General features: G+C 46.9%; 1 protein-coding gene across 1 annotated transcript; it reads left to right on the top strand.

Moving 5' to 3' along the window:
* Window positions 1-2,018: 2,018 nt before the first annotated feature.
* Window positions 2,019-12,104, top strand: UCHL1 (ubiquitin C-terminal hydrolase L1; the record flags this gene model as incomplete). The annotated part of the gene is made up of 9 exons (XM_080908713.1): window positions 2,019-2,051; window positions 2,175-2,186; window positions 2,685-2,813; window positions 5,192-5,342; window positions 7,918-8,003; window positions 8,081-8,128; window positions 9,136-9,202; window positions 10,164-10,222; window positions 11,813-12,104. 9 exons carry the CDS (start codon window positions 2,019-2,021, stop codon window positions 11,897-11,899), a joined length of 672 nt encoding a protein of 223 aa, XP_080764839.1. The 3' UTR covers window positions 11,900-12,104.
* Between the last annotated feature and the right edge of the window lie 3,351 nt (window positions 12,105-15,455).

Here is a 15,455-nt window from a genome sequence, read left to right on the forward strand (position 1 = left end):
CTTTTTCTCACATACTACTCAAAAAGTTGGGTTGTATACTCATTAATTCATGTTTAATTGATTTAAAGCTTTTTCCCTATGATTTTCATGTATTCAACTTATGCCGTGGGTATGCAATAGGATCTTACTAAATCTCCCAGGCTGGCCTTGAACTTGCTATGTAGCCTAGGATGGCCCTAAATGTATGATTCTCTTGGCCCAGCCTCTTAAGTGCTAGAATTACCATGTTCATCTTGTATATATTTGATTTTAAATAGTTATAATCGAAACCGTAAAACCTACCGTTAACTTCTGTCATGTCTTTTAAATTCGCCCTGCTGAGTCAGGTGTTCCTTCTGTGCTCTAAGAGCCACAGGAAGAAGTTTCAATACTTCCGCCCTAGACAATGGATAACAGTTGCACGAAGAAGTTTTAATATTCATTTCTGGGGTCACCAAGCTTAGTGACCAGTGGTAGGAAACACTTATGCAATCAATATCTGTGGGATTGATGGGGAAACGAAGAAAATTGGAAACGTAGTCTGTCTCTACCAAAAGACAGAAACGCACCCCGCCTAACCAGGTATACAGGATTAAGTGTCCACCTGTCTGGGATCTTTTTTTTTTTTTTAACTGCACTGAGATGTAATTTACATAGTATAAAATTCACATGTGAGAATCTTACTAATGCCTCTTGCCTCTCACACTTGGTAAATGAAGGTCATTTTTTTTCCCCCTCTGATGGAGAAACTGGGAAGAAAATCAAAGTAGAGCGATGTTGAGTCTGAAACAGAAAATGGACCCTTCTGGCCTTGTTTACCAGGGCTTTTATTCCTGCCTCATTTTCTAACTGTGGCGCCAAGCAAATTCTCATCTCTCAGCCCCGGCTCCTGGGTGAATTAAGATGGCCCGGGTAAAAGATCCAACCAGAGAGGCAAGGCTATAAAAACAACATTGGTTCCCTCTATCTTATGCCCTTCTAACCTCGGGCTCGCAAACAACGTATCTGCTTTTCACCATTTCTTCTGAGTATATGTTTAAAAACACCCAACCTGCCTGCTTCCTTGGCCGCTTCACTGTGTGATTTAGCTTTCCTGACAACTGCTTCCTTCCACTCATTCTTCAGCACAAGCTTTTCCATCTCCTGAATGCGCCTTTTAGAAAGAACACCCCGCCCCCATCACTGGAGAACCGTGGTCTCTCCTCAGTTGCTATTCCCTTTCTTCTGTGCTGATGTATTATGGACCAAAATCTTATTATCCAAAACTCCGTTCTTTGAGAAAGGATCATTATTATTATTTTTAAAAATGCTTTTTCTTTTAAGCCTCTAGTCTCAAAACCATCTATCTTTTCATTGATCTGTTTCTAAAGTCCCCCTGGCGCCTGTGTTCTGTGTCTTGTCTACGTATCACTTCCCAGAGACCCACCGGTTCTTTCCCCCTGGAGTCACATTACATCAGCTTCACTAATGCACCACATAGCCGATATTTTATTCTAGGCAGTCCATTAAAAACCGAGCCTGGACAACAAGTTCAATTTAACATGGAGGACAAATTGTCTAAGGTTAAGTACATGCTGTTCCGAGATGGGGGGGCACATATCTATATTCATATTTAAACATATATATACCTGTTGATTTTGTGCTTTTTCTCAATTGTTTCAGAGACCCTCGAGCTTTGGACTGATTGAGACGATAGAGGAAGGGTTTCCAGACATTTCGCCCCAAATTAAAAGATCCATCAAAAAGCCTGCTCCATGCGTTCAAAGGAACACCCACCAACAAAACCCATCTCCACAACCACCAGATTAGCTCACCGGGCGAGTGAGACTGCAAGGTTTGGGGGATCGGCTGTACCATTCTGTGCGGTGCATGGGGGGGTTCGAGCCCTCCTGGCCTGCCTCCTCGGCTTGATGCTCCTCTTGCCTCCCCTGCTCAGGTTTTCCCAGTGAGTGTGGCCAGCGCTTTATAAGGGCCTCCTGGGCGGTTCCACTGGCTGTTTTTCGGCTCCTCTGGGTTGTTTGACCTCCCTGTCCGCGAAGATGCAGCTGAAACCGATGGAGATTAACCCCGAGGTAAGCGTAGCTGCTGGGCCACCTTGTGGAGCAAAAGGCTGGACCCTAGCTACAGCCAGGCAGCTGAGTCATCTATTTTTATTGTCATTTTTTCCCCCTCTTTGCATTTTTTCTCCCTTTCAGATGCTGAACAAAGTGAGTGGTGTGGCGCGCAGTCTCTGTTCCTCTCCCCCGGGAGCATCGTTGGAGACGCCCAGCCGGCCGCGCCCTGTGCAGTGGAGGTGGCTGGGCTGGGGCGGCCCGCTGGGTGTCGTCCCTGCCCTGTGTTATTTGGGTTTTTTCTTTTTTTGGGGGGGGGGCGCACTGAGACCGATTACGGGGAGGTGACTGAGGATGGACCCCGACGGGAGCGAGCTCGGGGAACAGCTCTCGAGGGCGTGGCGACGTCCAGCCGGACTCTGGTCCAAGGGCTTCGCGCGAGCCACGTGTGGGCTGAGCTTTGTGCTGTGTCACTGCGCGGCACGGAGGGTGGGACGCCGCGGAGGCTCCTCCCAGACTCGGGTGGGGACCCGAGTGTGTGTGTGTTTGGTGGGGGCTGGGGGGTTGGGGAGGTGGGAGGGCGGCACGCGAGATGCTCGTGCTGGCCCCGCCCCCTAACAGGTGCCCATCATTTGTCTGGCTGTTTTCCTGTAGGTGTTGGCCAAGCTGGGGGTCGCCGGCCAGTGGCGCTTTGCGGACGTGCTAGGGCTGGAGGAGGAGACTCTGGGCTCAGTGCCATCCCCTGCCTGCGCCCTGCTGCTGCTGTTTCCCCTCACGGCCCAGGTAGGGAAAGGTCTGTGATGGGCTGGTCTCATTTGATGCAGGGTGCTGCGGAATGTGTTCCTACCTCGCCCTGTACCCCTTTCCCCCATTAGGGTGAGAAGTACCTGCATTTTCAAGATACCTATTGTAATGGCCTTTATTGCCTCTCAATTTGGAAGAGTACATTGATCCCAAATCGATCGATTTTTAAAAAAAGAAATTATAAAAAAAATTATCCAGAGAAAGAACTCCAACTTGCTTCCTTGCTTGCTTATTTATTTATTTATTTATTTATTTATTTTACTTATTTGCCTTTCTTCCACTTGCGGAGGGCTGTTCCCTTTTAAGGGCTGTGAGTGGGCCGGGTCCCTCTAGCTGTAAACTGACTCGGGCCTGGCTTGCTTAAGTCAAAAGGGTTCTCTTAATTTGCCTCCTCCATCTGCCTTTCTGGTAGATTCCCCACTCCCCTCCCCCCTCCCGGCAGACACACTGTTGAACGGTCCTCTTAGAAAGCTGAATCACTGGCTTCTCAGCCACTGGCTCTACCTCTCTGACCTTGTGGCTCGATGAAGTAGGGCTCCTCCAGCACAGTCACGGAAATGCCTTTCCTTTTCTGAAACGGTCTTCCATCTTCCACAGTGGAGGGATGCATCAGATAAAGACAAAACAGTGGATTATGAGTTGTCTTGCAGTCTGTGGAGTCCCAGTAAATCACGGCATTGTCTGATTTCCTCAGCTGCCTAATGATTTAAGAGGGGGATGAAATTGGCAAAACTTAGAGGCATTTACATCTCTGCCATGACTCTAGATGGGATGGGGTTAATTAAATACCATCCTAAGGACAGGTGCTCTAGAAACATCTTTGACCGAACTAGACTGTATGGAACGTTCTAGGCCTTCCTCCTAGCAAATGGTCTCTGAGTTCAGACACGGAGCTTCGGAAGATCTCGGTGACATGTTTTGTAGTCCGGGCTTTTATTGCCACCACTCCAAGTCTGATTGGCTTCCTTGACTGAACTAAAGTGGGCCTTCCCCCAGACTGTAGCAGTTTTCTGGAACTGCTCTCTAGAGCAACCATGATGACTTGGGGGTTTTGAGAAGGGCCCAGACAAGGCCTGTGGGAGGCAGTGGTGAGCCCGCTCGCTTGAAACTGCTCACTGGTCTCATTTCCCAGGCCCCAGTGGATCATTTTAGAGAGCATTCCAGTTTTGTTGGCCTGCTGTTTGGTCCTTTAGCTGCCGTCTAATCTGCCCTATGTATTGAGTACTTACTCTGCGCACGTGATGGGTAAAACTGAAGAATTTTTTTTTAAATGGAAAATGAAGGTTATGTTTTTGACTTCTGTCCACAAGCTGGGTTAGGAAGCATCTCATCCTTACTAAGGTTATGTTGGGGGAACCCTTAGTGAACATCTTAAGTCACTTTGTGGCGATGAGCTCCGGGAATGATCCTTAGGTAAGAACACAGTGGTAGTCTGTTTTACAGTGGGAGCTGGTTAGCATTGAGAGGCGTGAAAACCCTCCACAGTCAGTGCGAAGCAAGAACATCCGAGTTTCAGTTCATCGTCCTCTCTCAGCCACAGAGTGAATGCACACTTCATTTCCCAGTATGGCAGACACAAGGCTACTAGAATCGGGACTGAGCTGGCCAATGGGCTGTGTGAATTCTCTATATCTGCTTTTGATTGGCAAGTCCTAACTTCTCAGGCCCTCCAAACTCACTAGTGAGAGGATGGACAGTGTCCTACAAGATGCTGGCAATGCTTGGAGGAAATCTGTTCAGATAGCTGCCTCCCCAGATAATTGCTAATCTGTCTTCTGGTTCGAATGTCCCCTGTATTTCTGGCAAGGGTAAACCAGTCCCTATTTTTTACAAAAATGAAAGGGTTTTTGTTTTTGTTTGTTTGTTTAAATCATAGTTCAGTCCTTGCACCTGCTTGTTCATTCCAAACCGTGTTGAAAGACTCTTATCGACGTGCACACAAATGGACCAGTTAGAGAATGTGAGGCAGACACCAGCTGGTGTTAACATTGGGTATTGATCAAAGCTCCGTTAGAAGACTGTATGAAATGGTCATCATTCTCCCTGAAGGGAGACAACCCTGAGTGGAGCTCTGTTTGCAGATTTTGTGACACCCCACCTCCAGCTAAAGGTTGTCTGGTGTCTAGACGGTCTTGGGCCGCATCCAGGGGAGGGCCTGCAGTGCAGCATTCGGTGGGACCTTGTAGCCTGCTTGGGTGTGGGAGGGAGACAGTTCTCTGGACATTGAACAGCATCTAGAACCATGGCCCTTGCTCTCGGTCACACATGCCACTGTTATCTCTTGAGAACCGGCTGGGCTGCCATCTGCTTTAAGTTTTCATTGAGATGAAAACAAATGTTTTTCTCCCCACTCACAGCATGAAAACTTCAGGAAAAAACAAATTGAGGAACTGAAGGGACAAGAAGTTAGCCCTAAAGTTTACTTCATGAAGCAGACCATCGGCAACTCCTGTGGTACCATTGGGCTGATCCATGCAGTGGCCAATAACCAAGACAAACTGGAATTTGGTACTTGTGGCTTAATAATTTGGTCATTGTTATTTTTTTCTAGTTATTTGTGTGGGCACATGCCACCACATGCCTGTGGGGGTTTAGAGTAGAGCTTGGTGGGGTCCTCTTCTACTTGATAGAGGTTTGGGGAGACCCTGTTTAGGTTTGGGGCGACCACTCACCACCTAAGTCACCTGATATTTAAACTGGAAACATGGGGTTCAAATAGTTTGGTTTTACCGTGACCATTTATCTCAGCAATATATAAACACATAAACTCAGGTGGGACAGGACGGGCCCTCACTGACTGTAATTCTGACCTGGCTGTCCTTGAACTCAAGGCAATCCTCTTGCCTTAGCCTCCTACTGGGACTTAGAGGTGTGTGTTCTACGCTCATCTTTAAAGTTGTTTGAAGCCTGTTAAATCACATCACCACTTAACACAGATACAGTGCCACGAAGGGAGCTCTGTTTTGAGGGAAAATAATTCTCTAAGAGGGGTGGGCCCTCTGTGTAATTTCCTTTTTCTTCCAACTTTATGGGCTTAGGTGAAAGAAAAGGGATACTTGAGGGCCAGCTGATGTAAAAATTTATATATTTATATATACATATACACACATACACACATAATATATGCATATATGTATGTATACATTATATATGTTATATATGCACATATATATTATATATGTATACACATTTTGTGTGTGTGTGTGTATATATATATATATATATGTATGTATATTTTATGTTCAAAATTGTAAGGAGCTAATGGTGACATCCAGAAAAATAGGGATCCTGTTTATAGCAGTTCTATGTCTCATAGTTGACAGACCATAAGAACGGAGAGCTGCTGTTGCAGAAAGGTGTAGCAGCAGGCTGAGACCCCGAAGGGAGCAGCTGAGAGCAAAGCAGGTAGAAGGTCTAGCCCCCCCTCCACTGGAAGCGGAATGGGGCATAGGAGGAAGATCGCTGAGCCCTTAGGCCTGTGAAAGGCACAGGAGCCAGCAAGGAATGTTACACTCAGAACTTAGCCAAGTTTCTAAAAGTGCCAGAGTGCAAACCTTTTAGGCTTGGAGAGCTATGCAGGCTCTGACTCTGTAGCTGAAAACTGGCCGTAGTGATGCTGGAAGCCCATGGGTGTTCAATGAAAACTTTATTTGTAGAAAGTGATGAGGGGCTGCAAATGGCTACGGATTGAATATCCTTGGCACTGTTACTCCTGCAGGTCACATGCAGTCCCAGCTACTCCAGACACTGAGAATCATGTGAGCATAGGCAAGGCCGCAGAGGGACTTGTGTTCAAGAAACATAGCTCAGTTGTAGAGTTTTTGTCTTAACAGTACAAGTCCTTGGGGTTGATCTCTCTCTCTCTCTCTCTCTCTCTCTCTCTCTCTCTCTCTCTCTCTCTCTGTCTCTCTCTGTCTCTCTCTGTCTCTCTCTCTCTCTTTCTCACTCACACACACACACACACACCTGTACAAAAAAAAGTATTTTCACTAAGATGCTCATACTTAAAAAGTACCCTTATTTACTTTTTAAATTGAAGTACTTGTAAGTACCTAGGTCTCTTAGTTTTTTTTCAAGTGTGGATGTGGTGAAAGCTGCATTGGGCCTTTTCTTCTGTGACATCTTGTCCTGGGATCAGGGTGATGGAATATTAGGACCATGGTAGTGCTAAGGTTCAAAAGTTATTTCAATTCAGCCCTTCTCATGGAGTTAAGAGTATCCCCACTGGTTTCAGGTTTTGGTTTCCTTCTCAGTGCCGAGGATCAGGTCCAGGGATAGAAAGTACCATAGGACCGAGCCAGCCCTCAGCTTTCCGGATTTTGAAGTGATGTCGGTAACTGATTTGTTACATCTGGAGCTGACGGTTAACACCAAGGTCATCTAAAATCAGTTATTTTAATGATAGCTGGCTCTCCTGCTTCCCCACACTTAACCACCATTGAACAGGGACAATGTGTACCCCGAAGGCAGGGCACTGGGCTCTAAAGGAGAGTACAGGTTTCCACATTTCCATCGTGGCGTCTGTATTCCATTCGCTACTCTGAAATAAAAACCCGGACTTATGTTACCGTGGCACTCTCTCTCTCTATGGTAGATGTGCTGGGTAGGTGTCCCCGCACTCCAGAAGCAGAGGCAATCAGATCTCTGAGTTCGAGGCCCGTCTGATCCTACAGAGCAAGTTCCAGGACAGCCAGGGCTGTGCAGAGAAATCCTGTCTCTTAAAAAGAACTTGCATTGAGTTAAGTGGTACAGCATGAGCCACAGACAGGGTAGGCTCTACTTTTAAGGGGCTACATAGGCTCCCACAAACACGTGATTTAACTAGAAGTGCTGTAAGGAAGTGTTGAAATTTGAGGAGTAGGACAAGAATTGTGGTGTCACGGACCCCCGTGTCTGACCTGATTGCAGCAGCAGGAAGTGGTTGGGAAGCTAGCCCGAGAGAAAGGACCCTCACATCCATGTCCTTGGAGGCCACGGGGGTGGCTCATAGGACCAACTGTGCAAAGGCCTAAGTGGTTGCCAGTGTGCATCCGCTCCCACTACTTCATCTGTGCTGACGCTGGTTTGTTTTTTTTTCCCAAAGAGGATGGTTCAGTCCTGAAACAGTTTCTGTCTGAAACTGAGAAGATGTCCCCCGAAGACAGAGCCAAGTGTTTCGAGAAGAACGAGGTAGAAAGTGCTTCTGTGGCAAACGCTTTTAAGTGACTCTGGATGGCAGCGTGCTAATGGCTTCCTCTCTCCCACAGGCTATCCAGGCAGCCCATGACTCCGTGGCCCAGGAGGGCCAGTGCCGGGTAAGTGCATATACAGACGTGGGCCAGGCGCCCTGTTTCCTGTGAGGTATTTACAGGAATCTTGACAGCAGTGGAGCGTTCAAGTGTTGTTAACCCAGGCCGGCTGAGACCAGAGACTTCGCCTCTTGTAACATCCAGACTTGATCTGTACCCCTCAAGTAGTTTCGGGAATCGACTTGGCAATTAGACTGTGCCAGTGGGCTGTTCCTGTGTGTGTGTAACCTGTGAGAGCCTGAGAGTTCAACTCCAGCACCAAAGCAGAAATGGGCCACAGTGTGAACAGATCTTCAAAAGCAGTGGTTCTCAACCTGTGGGTCACGACCTTTGTGGGGGATCCCATATCAGATGTTTATGATTCATAACGGAACAGAATTACAGTTACAAAGTGGCAATAAAATAATTTTATGGTTGGGGGGTCAGTACCACATGAGGAACTGTATTAAAGGGTCACAAGCACCAGGAAGGTTGAGAACCATTTAGACTTTCAAGTCTCAAGTCAAATGCAAATTTTAACTTAGAAGCCAGGGGCTCTGTTACACTTTCTTCTAGACTTAACAGGTAAGACCCTTCCCTAAGCCTGATTCCTTCCCATTACAAAGCATAGGCCGCAGAGCTGGCCCAGCCCTTCCAGTGTTTCTGCCTTAGTAGGTTTAAATGCAAGTCATTTGGAGTCTATTCAACTTGGATAGTAAGAGAATTTATTTTTTTAAAAGGTTTGTTTATATTTTATGTCTTATGGGTGTTTTTCTTGCATGTATGTATACGTACGTGTGTGTATGCAACACGTGTGAGCCTGGTGCCTCTTGGGGCCAGAAGAGGGCAGGAAATTCCCTGGAACTGGAGTTAAGGTGACTGTGAGTCACCGCTCACTGCTGGGATCTGAACACAGGTCCTCTGCAAGAGCAATGAGTATTCCTTAACTACGGAGCCATCTCTCTAGCCCAAGAATGTATTCTTAATAAGCATATCTGCTACCTCGTTAAGTTTTTGTTTTTGACTCTCTTCAGGTAGAAGACAAAGTGAATTTCCATTTTATTCTGTTCAACAATGTGGACGGCCACCTCTATGAGCTCGGTATGTTGCGCTCCGCTGGGATCCCCTGTGGTTTGTTTGTTCAGACTTGGTCTCGCAGTGTTATGTGACTTTCTGGCAGTAGGTGTGCAGTGATTTATGACGCCAGAAATGTGTATTCCAATGAGAACATTGGGCCGGCTTTATGTGGACCTAGATTACCTTCCTCAGACAACTGAGTGACAAGCCAGTGACAGATTGGGATCATAATTGTAGGGGTTCATGGCACTCCTCACCCAACTCTCTTGTGTTCCCTAATATTTCATACAAGGACCAGTACCCGAATATTAACTTGTTTCTGTAAAGTGAATTTAAGATTTTTGTTTGTTTGAGACAGGGTCTCCACCCACCCTGAATGTCCTGTGACTTATTATCTAGAGCAGGCTGGCCTCAAACTCACCAAGATCAGCCTGCCTCTGCCTCCCAAGTGCTGGGATTAAGAGCATGCACCACCATGCTCAAGTTGTACAGTGAGTTTGGTCTGTTGGGCATCTTTTCTATTTGAAGCAATAAAAAGTAATGGCCATCTTGGGAAATCCATCCATTTTCTTTTAATGGAGAAAGGCTTGCAGCTGCATCACCTCAGACTTCAAGGCTCCCAAGGGCAAAGGATATGAGAAAAAGTCAGCAGTCACAAAAGGGCAGTTGGAAACCAGAGCAGTCTTTACTGTTCTTTAGAGACTGCCTGACTCTTTGCAGTTTTCTCCAAAACACGGGTACAGTTACTTCCTCCTGTTAGGGTAGCTGTGTTGGGTCTGTGTGATCTCATCACCTGTAGACTGGAATTGTCAGTGACCACCCAGGTGTGCTTGAGTCGAAGTGTATCCTGCAGCTTTGAGATCAATCTCCCCTTGTTGGGATGGTAGCAGCGTTTGGACGAATCGTAAAAATCCTTCTGGGTTGGGAAGCTACCGTATTCTGGAAAGGCACAGGAGAGCTGACACGTTTGGCTTCTTTGTTCTAGATGGGAGAATGCCTTTTCCAGTGAACCATGGCGCCAGCGCAGCGGAGACTCTGCTGCAGGTAATCTGCCAAGTGCCTCTCCACCACAGATACCCTTCTTGTGCTGACATTTGGGATCACTGTATCACTGTGTGGGCTGATAGCATTGTTTAGGGCTTAAAGATGGCAGGTGGTTTTTAAACAGGATCCTTCAACAAAAAGCCCTGACTAGAATTGGCTTGAAAGCAATCTCGGGGCTTGCGTGTGGGATTCAGGTAGCCATTGTCGTCTTGTTGGGTTATACCCTCACTGAAGAGTGGAATATCTGCTCTCTCCGCCTTCCCTAATCCTTCAAAGCTTCTGGGTATGGCTCAGCCTTGTTGGGTATATATTACAAATTTCGGCTAGGTAAATTATATATTTTCTTTTCACTTAACCTACTGGTGTTGGAGAGCAGACGATTCGGGATCACTTGGCTAAAGAGATGGTTTAATATTAATATTACACTGCTTATGTGGAGGACCCAAGTTCAGTTCTCAGTACCCACATCCAGACAGCTCATAGCTACCTGTAATTCTAGCTCTAGGGCACCCACAAACATGCACAAACCCACACATCGACATACAGCTAAAATAAGGGACAGGAGAGATGGCTTAGCTGCTGATGCACTTGCGGAGGCTCTGGGTTTGATTCCTAGCACCATGTGATGCTCACAATGATGTATAACTCCATTCCCAGGAACTCGATGCCCCTTTCTTGCCTCCACAGACACCAGGGATGCAAGTGGCACCTAGACATGCATGCAGGTTAAACACCTGTATACATAAAACACCTGCTAAAAGAAGGACCATGACATATTCATCCTGCTAGAAAAGTGACTGCTGCAAGCTTAGTTCTGAACTGTTGTAGGTGCCCTTTTAACCTAAAACAGTCTCCAGGGTGGAATCCTTGTGCTGTTACAAAGGCTATTTCTTAGGATAAAACATAAGACAGTGAGGTATGACTTGGAGCAACAGCAGCTAGTCTTTGTCAGTGCTTGGTGTGCACACGGTGAGGGGTCAGCAGGGGTTATCCAGGAGGAGCCAAAAGGGAAGGATTCAGGCTTTGTGTGGCTCTGTGGCAAGTGTCCAGTGCTACTTTTGCTAGACACGTCCTAAATGAACATGGCTACCTGTGTCTGCCAAAGATTTGTTCACCACACAGGCAAGAGAGGCTGTGTTTGGCCCATAGGCCGCAGTTGACTGACTCCTGGACTGGGTTCTGAGTTGTGCCTTTGTTTGAGTCCCCTCCATGATGCAGGAAGTGAGACTCCTTGCCCTTTAAGACAGATTGATGCTCAAGGTCGCTGTGAGTTCAGTGGTGGAAGCGTGGTGCTTGTCCAGTGTACATTGAGACCCTTCTTCATAAAGGACACGGCTTTGGAACATCAAAGAGCTGATCACCACATAGCAGCAGTGAACCAAGTTATACCAACCCAGGCACATGGCACAGAAACATGACGTCATTTGTAGTGAGGGAGCCCAGGTTAAAGTCGAGCCTGTGGTATAGAGTCCGGTTTTTCTCTTGCCCCTGACCTCTCTTGAAGTCAGTCAGGGTGAACTGGAAATGTTTTTCCCTTTGGAGCTTCTATCCAGGTTCTGTTCGGGTATTAACACCGCCCCTCCTTTTCAGGATGCTGCCAAGGTCTGCAGAGAATTCACTGAGCGTGAGCAGGGAGAGGTCCGCTTCTCCGCAGTGGCTCTCTGCAAAGCAGCCTAAGTCTGGGGAGAGAGAACCAGCCGCTCCCCTTTCCCTGGGCAGGCGCGCGCTGCCCCACCCTTGGTTTGCAGCTTTAGCACTTCTAACCACCGCTGTCTTCTTGCGTTCTACGGCCCCGTCCCCTCCACCACCCAGGCCACCAGGAGCTCTGTCACAGCTACACCATTGTCACCTACAGAGCTGAGCACTTCCCCTCCCGTGTCTTGTACCTGGCTCTCTACGGTCTCTTTGGTTTCTGTCTGTAAGTTATGGCCTTGGATGTGGTTTGTCTAGTCCTTAAGAGGAAGAATAAAACTTTTCTGCTGGTGAGAGTATCGACTGGTTTTTATTTCCTCTTATACCTCCCCTCCTACACACAGACAGATGTCTTCCATCGAATGCAGGTAAGATGACCATAAAATAGTTTGGTGTTTAATCCAGACATGAATTCCGTACACTGACATTTCTTTGCACACCTGTAGAAACTCATTTTGAAAGTTTGATGTAGGCTGGGTGTTGACTCAAGTTTATAATCTAGCACTAGGGGGTTGAAGCAGGAGGATTGCCACAAGTTTCAGGCTAGCCTAGGCTATAGAGGAAGGCTTGTGTCCTGAGAGAGGGAGGGAGGGACGTTATGAGTAAGCAATTTTCATAACAGTTTCCATAAAGTGGATCCCAGTTTTCTGTATTGATGCTTCATGTTGTTTTCATATTAAAATCGGTCCTGTTAACCCCGTTCGTTAGCTGAGGATCTCTAGCCTGCTAGTGCCTTCACTGAACCACCACCTCTCAGGCCAGAATGACACATTGTGTTGGGCTCTTTTCGACAGTGGCCACTGCTCTAACTTTTCCTCTTCAGTCTGATGGACTGGATCGTTTTGAGCAGGACTAAAACAAATGGGCAGTTTGCAAGTCCTTGATTTTTAGATTTTTTTTTTCCCCTTAAGATTTAGTTGAGGGGGTGGCGCAGGCACACAAATGCCACAGCGAACACGTGGAGACCAGAGAGCAGCTCTTCAGGAGTCTGTTCGCCACCACAGTCTGGTTACCGTTGCTAGGCTGCACGTGGGAGACTCCAGCTGTCTGCCTCCACTTCATCTCAGTGCAGAAGAGCCGAGTCTACAGGTTCACACCGTTGCATCTGGGTTTTATGTGGGTTCTGGGATCAAATTCAGGTCATCGCACTTGCTCAATCAGAGCTCTGCTCACGGAGTGGTCTCCCGGGTCCTGATTGGGGCTTGTTTAAGGGTTTCCTGATTAATGACTTAGAAATACAGTGGTTAAGTGCCATTTTCGTGTATTGTATGAAGAGGCCAACCTTGGGTGTTGGTCCTTGCTTTGCACTTTGAGAACAGAGACTTATTCTTGCTGCTGCTGCTCCACAAGTACCTGGGAATCGCCTGTCTTTGCCTTCCGTTTCGCTGTAGACATATTTGCTGGGATTTCAGGTGTGTGCTACTGAATCTTTGTGTGGTATGCTGGCTGGTTTAATATTAGTCAAATTGACACAGGCCCGAATCAGTTGTGAAGAAGGAAATCTGAGCAGTTTCCATTTGGGAAAATGCCCCAACCAGATTGGCCTGTGGACAAGCCTGTGGTATATTTCCTTGATTGATGATAGATGTGGGAAGGCCCAGATTATTGTGGGTGTCACCCCTGGGCTGATGGTCCTGGGATGTATAGATTGCAGGCTGAGCAGGCCAGTAAGCAACACTCTAACATGGCTTTTGTATCAGCTCCTGCCTGAGGTCCTATGCTGACTTCTTGAGATGCCGTACTGCAAGCTGTAAGACAAACCCCTTCCTCTTTGAGTTACATTTACTAACATCACAGTGATAGAAAATGTGCTTAACACATGTGGGTTCTTGTACCCTCATGCTTGAGTAGCAAAACACTATCCACTGAGCCATCTCACCCTGTGTCTTGAGGCAGGGTCTTCCGGCCCTCCTCAAGGGCTGAGATTGCAGGCTTGTGCTAGCACACTATGAATGCTATGCTGAGGGTCACACCCAGGGTTTTGTTCATGCTGGGCAAACACCCTGACAACGGAGCTGCGTCGGTAGCCCTTCCTTGGTATTTTAGCTTCTGTGATGCCGGCACTTTGAAACTTCTGAGACCAGCAAGGTGACAGCAGGTACAACCTGAGTTTAGATCTCAGGACCCACATGGTGGAAGGAGAGAACCAACCCCCATAGTCTGTCTTCTCCACATGTACATTGGCAGGCCTGTGCACATGCCCACAAATAAATATAAAAATTCTTCGTTTGGACCCAAAATAATTACATTTTCAGGGGATAATGTAATAATTGATAATAGTATGTGAGTGTTTCCATCTCAAACGTTTATTTCTTTGTCTTGGAAACCTCCAAATTCCTTTATAAAACATGTCAGGTGTGAACTGTAGTCTCCCTGCCTACCAAGAGCAGTAGAATTTCTCCTGTGTGACTCACTTCTAAGCATCCAGCCTCCTACAATATTCGGTTTACCATCTCCTCTCTAGTGGTCACTCTTCTCGGTTTCAATGAGATCAACTTCGGGCTTTTTTTCTTTTTTCTTTTTCTAACTTCTATTAAGAGCATGTAATATCTGTTTGTCCCTGGCTTGTAAAAAAAAAAAAAATGTTTAGCCTCTTTTAGCCCCTGCTCGCAGAATGATGACAGACTAATTATTAATAAATGCCTTGGCCATAAGCTTCAGCTTACTACCTGGCCAGCTGGTGACTCCCTTAACCCATTGTAATTGTTCTATACCTTCCACATGGTTAGTTACCTCTCCTGGGTTTCATTCTATCCTCAGTTCAGCCACCTGCTGGCTGGTTTACATTCCTCTCTTCAGCCTTCTCAGCCTAAATCTCACACCATTCCCTATTTCCCAGAATCCTCTCTTCCTACTATTGTCCCACCTCCTATTTTCTGCCTCAGCTCATTGGCTGTAGACTTTAATTGACAGGTGTTGCTTAGAGTCTCTCTACACTGGCTTGCCTCATTTAGCAGAGTGAGGTCTATACCTTCCCAGTTGCTGTAAACAATAGGATTCTATAATTAATGGTCAGAAATTTCATTGTGTGCAGGCAAATTTACATCTGCCAGCGCCCTTTGAGCGCCCGCTCTCTGTCCCTCAGAAGGAAGTGGCCACACCTATGAGCCCCCTATTAATGTGAAAAGTAAACACCTAGGTGTCTTAGTTTCCTTTCCTTTTGCTGTAATAAAATGCCCCACAGAACTGACTTAGGGGAAATGGGTTTTTCTGGCTTACAGTTCAGGGTACATACAGTTCTTCAAGTGGGGGAAGCAAGGCAGCTGGAGCTCGACACAGAGGTTCACGTCACGATGAGGGTGTATGCTGGTACCTGGCTGCTTTCTCCACTCACACCAGCCAGGGTCCCCTGCCCAGGGAATAGTCATGCTCTCAGCACGGTCCTTCCACATTTCACTTAACCAAGATGGTCTTCCACAGGCATGCCCGGAGGTCCGTCTTGTAGGCGATTCTAGATCCTGCCAGGCTGACGATATTAATCTACAAGGACAGTCATTCAATGATTCTGGCTGCATACAGTAGAGGCTGGAGGGATGCGCTT

The sequence above is a fragment of the Micromys minutus genome (assembly GCF_963924665.1).
Source record: "Micromys minutus genome assembly, chromosome: 1".
NCBI lineage: Eukaryota > Metazoa > Chordata > Mammalia > Rodentia > Muridae > Micromys > Micromys minutus.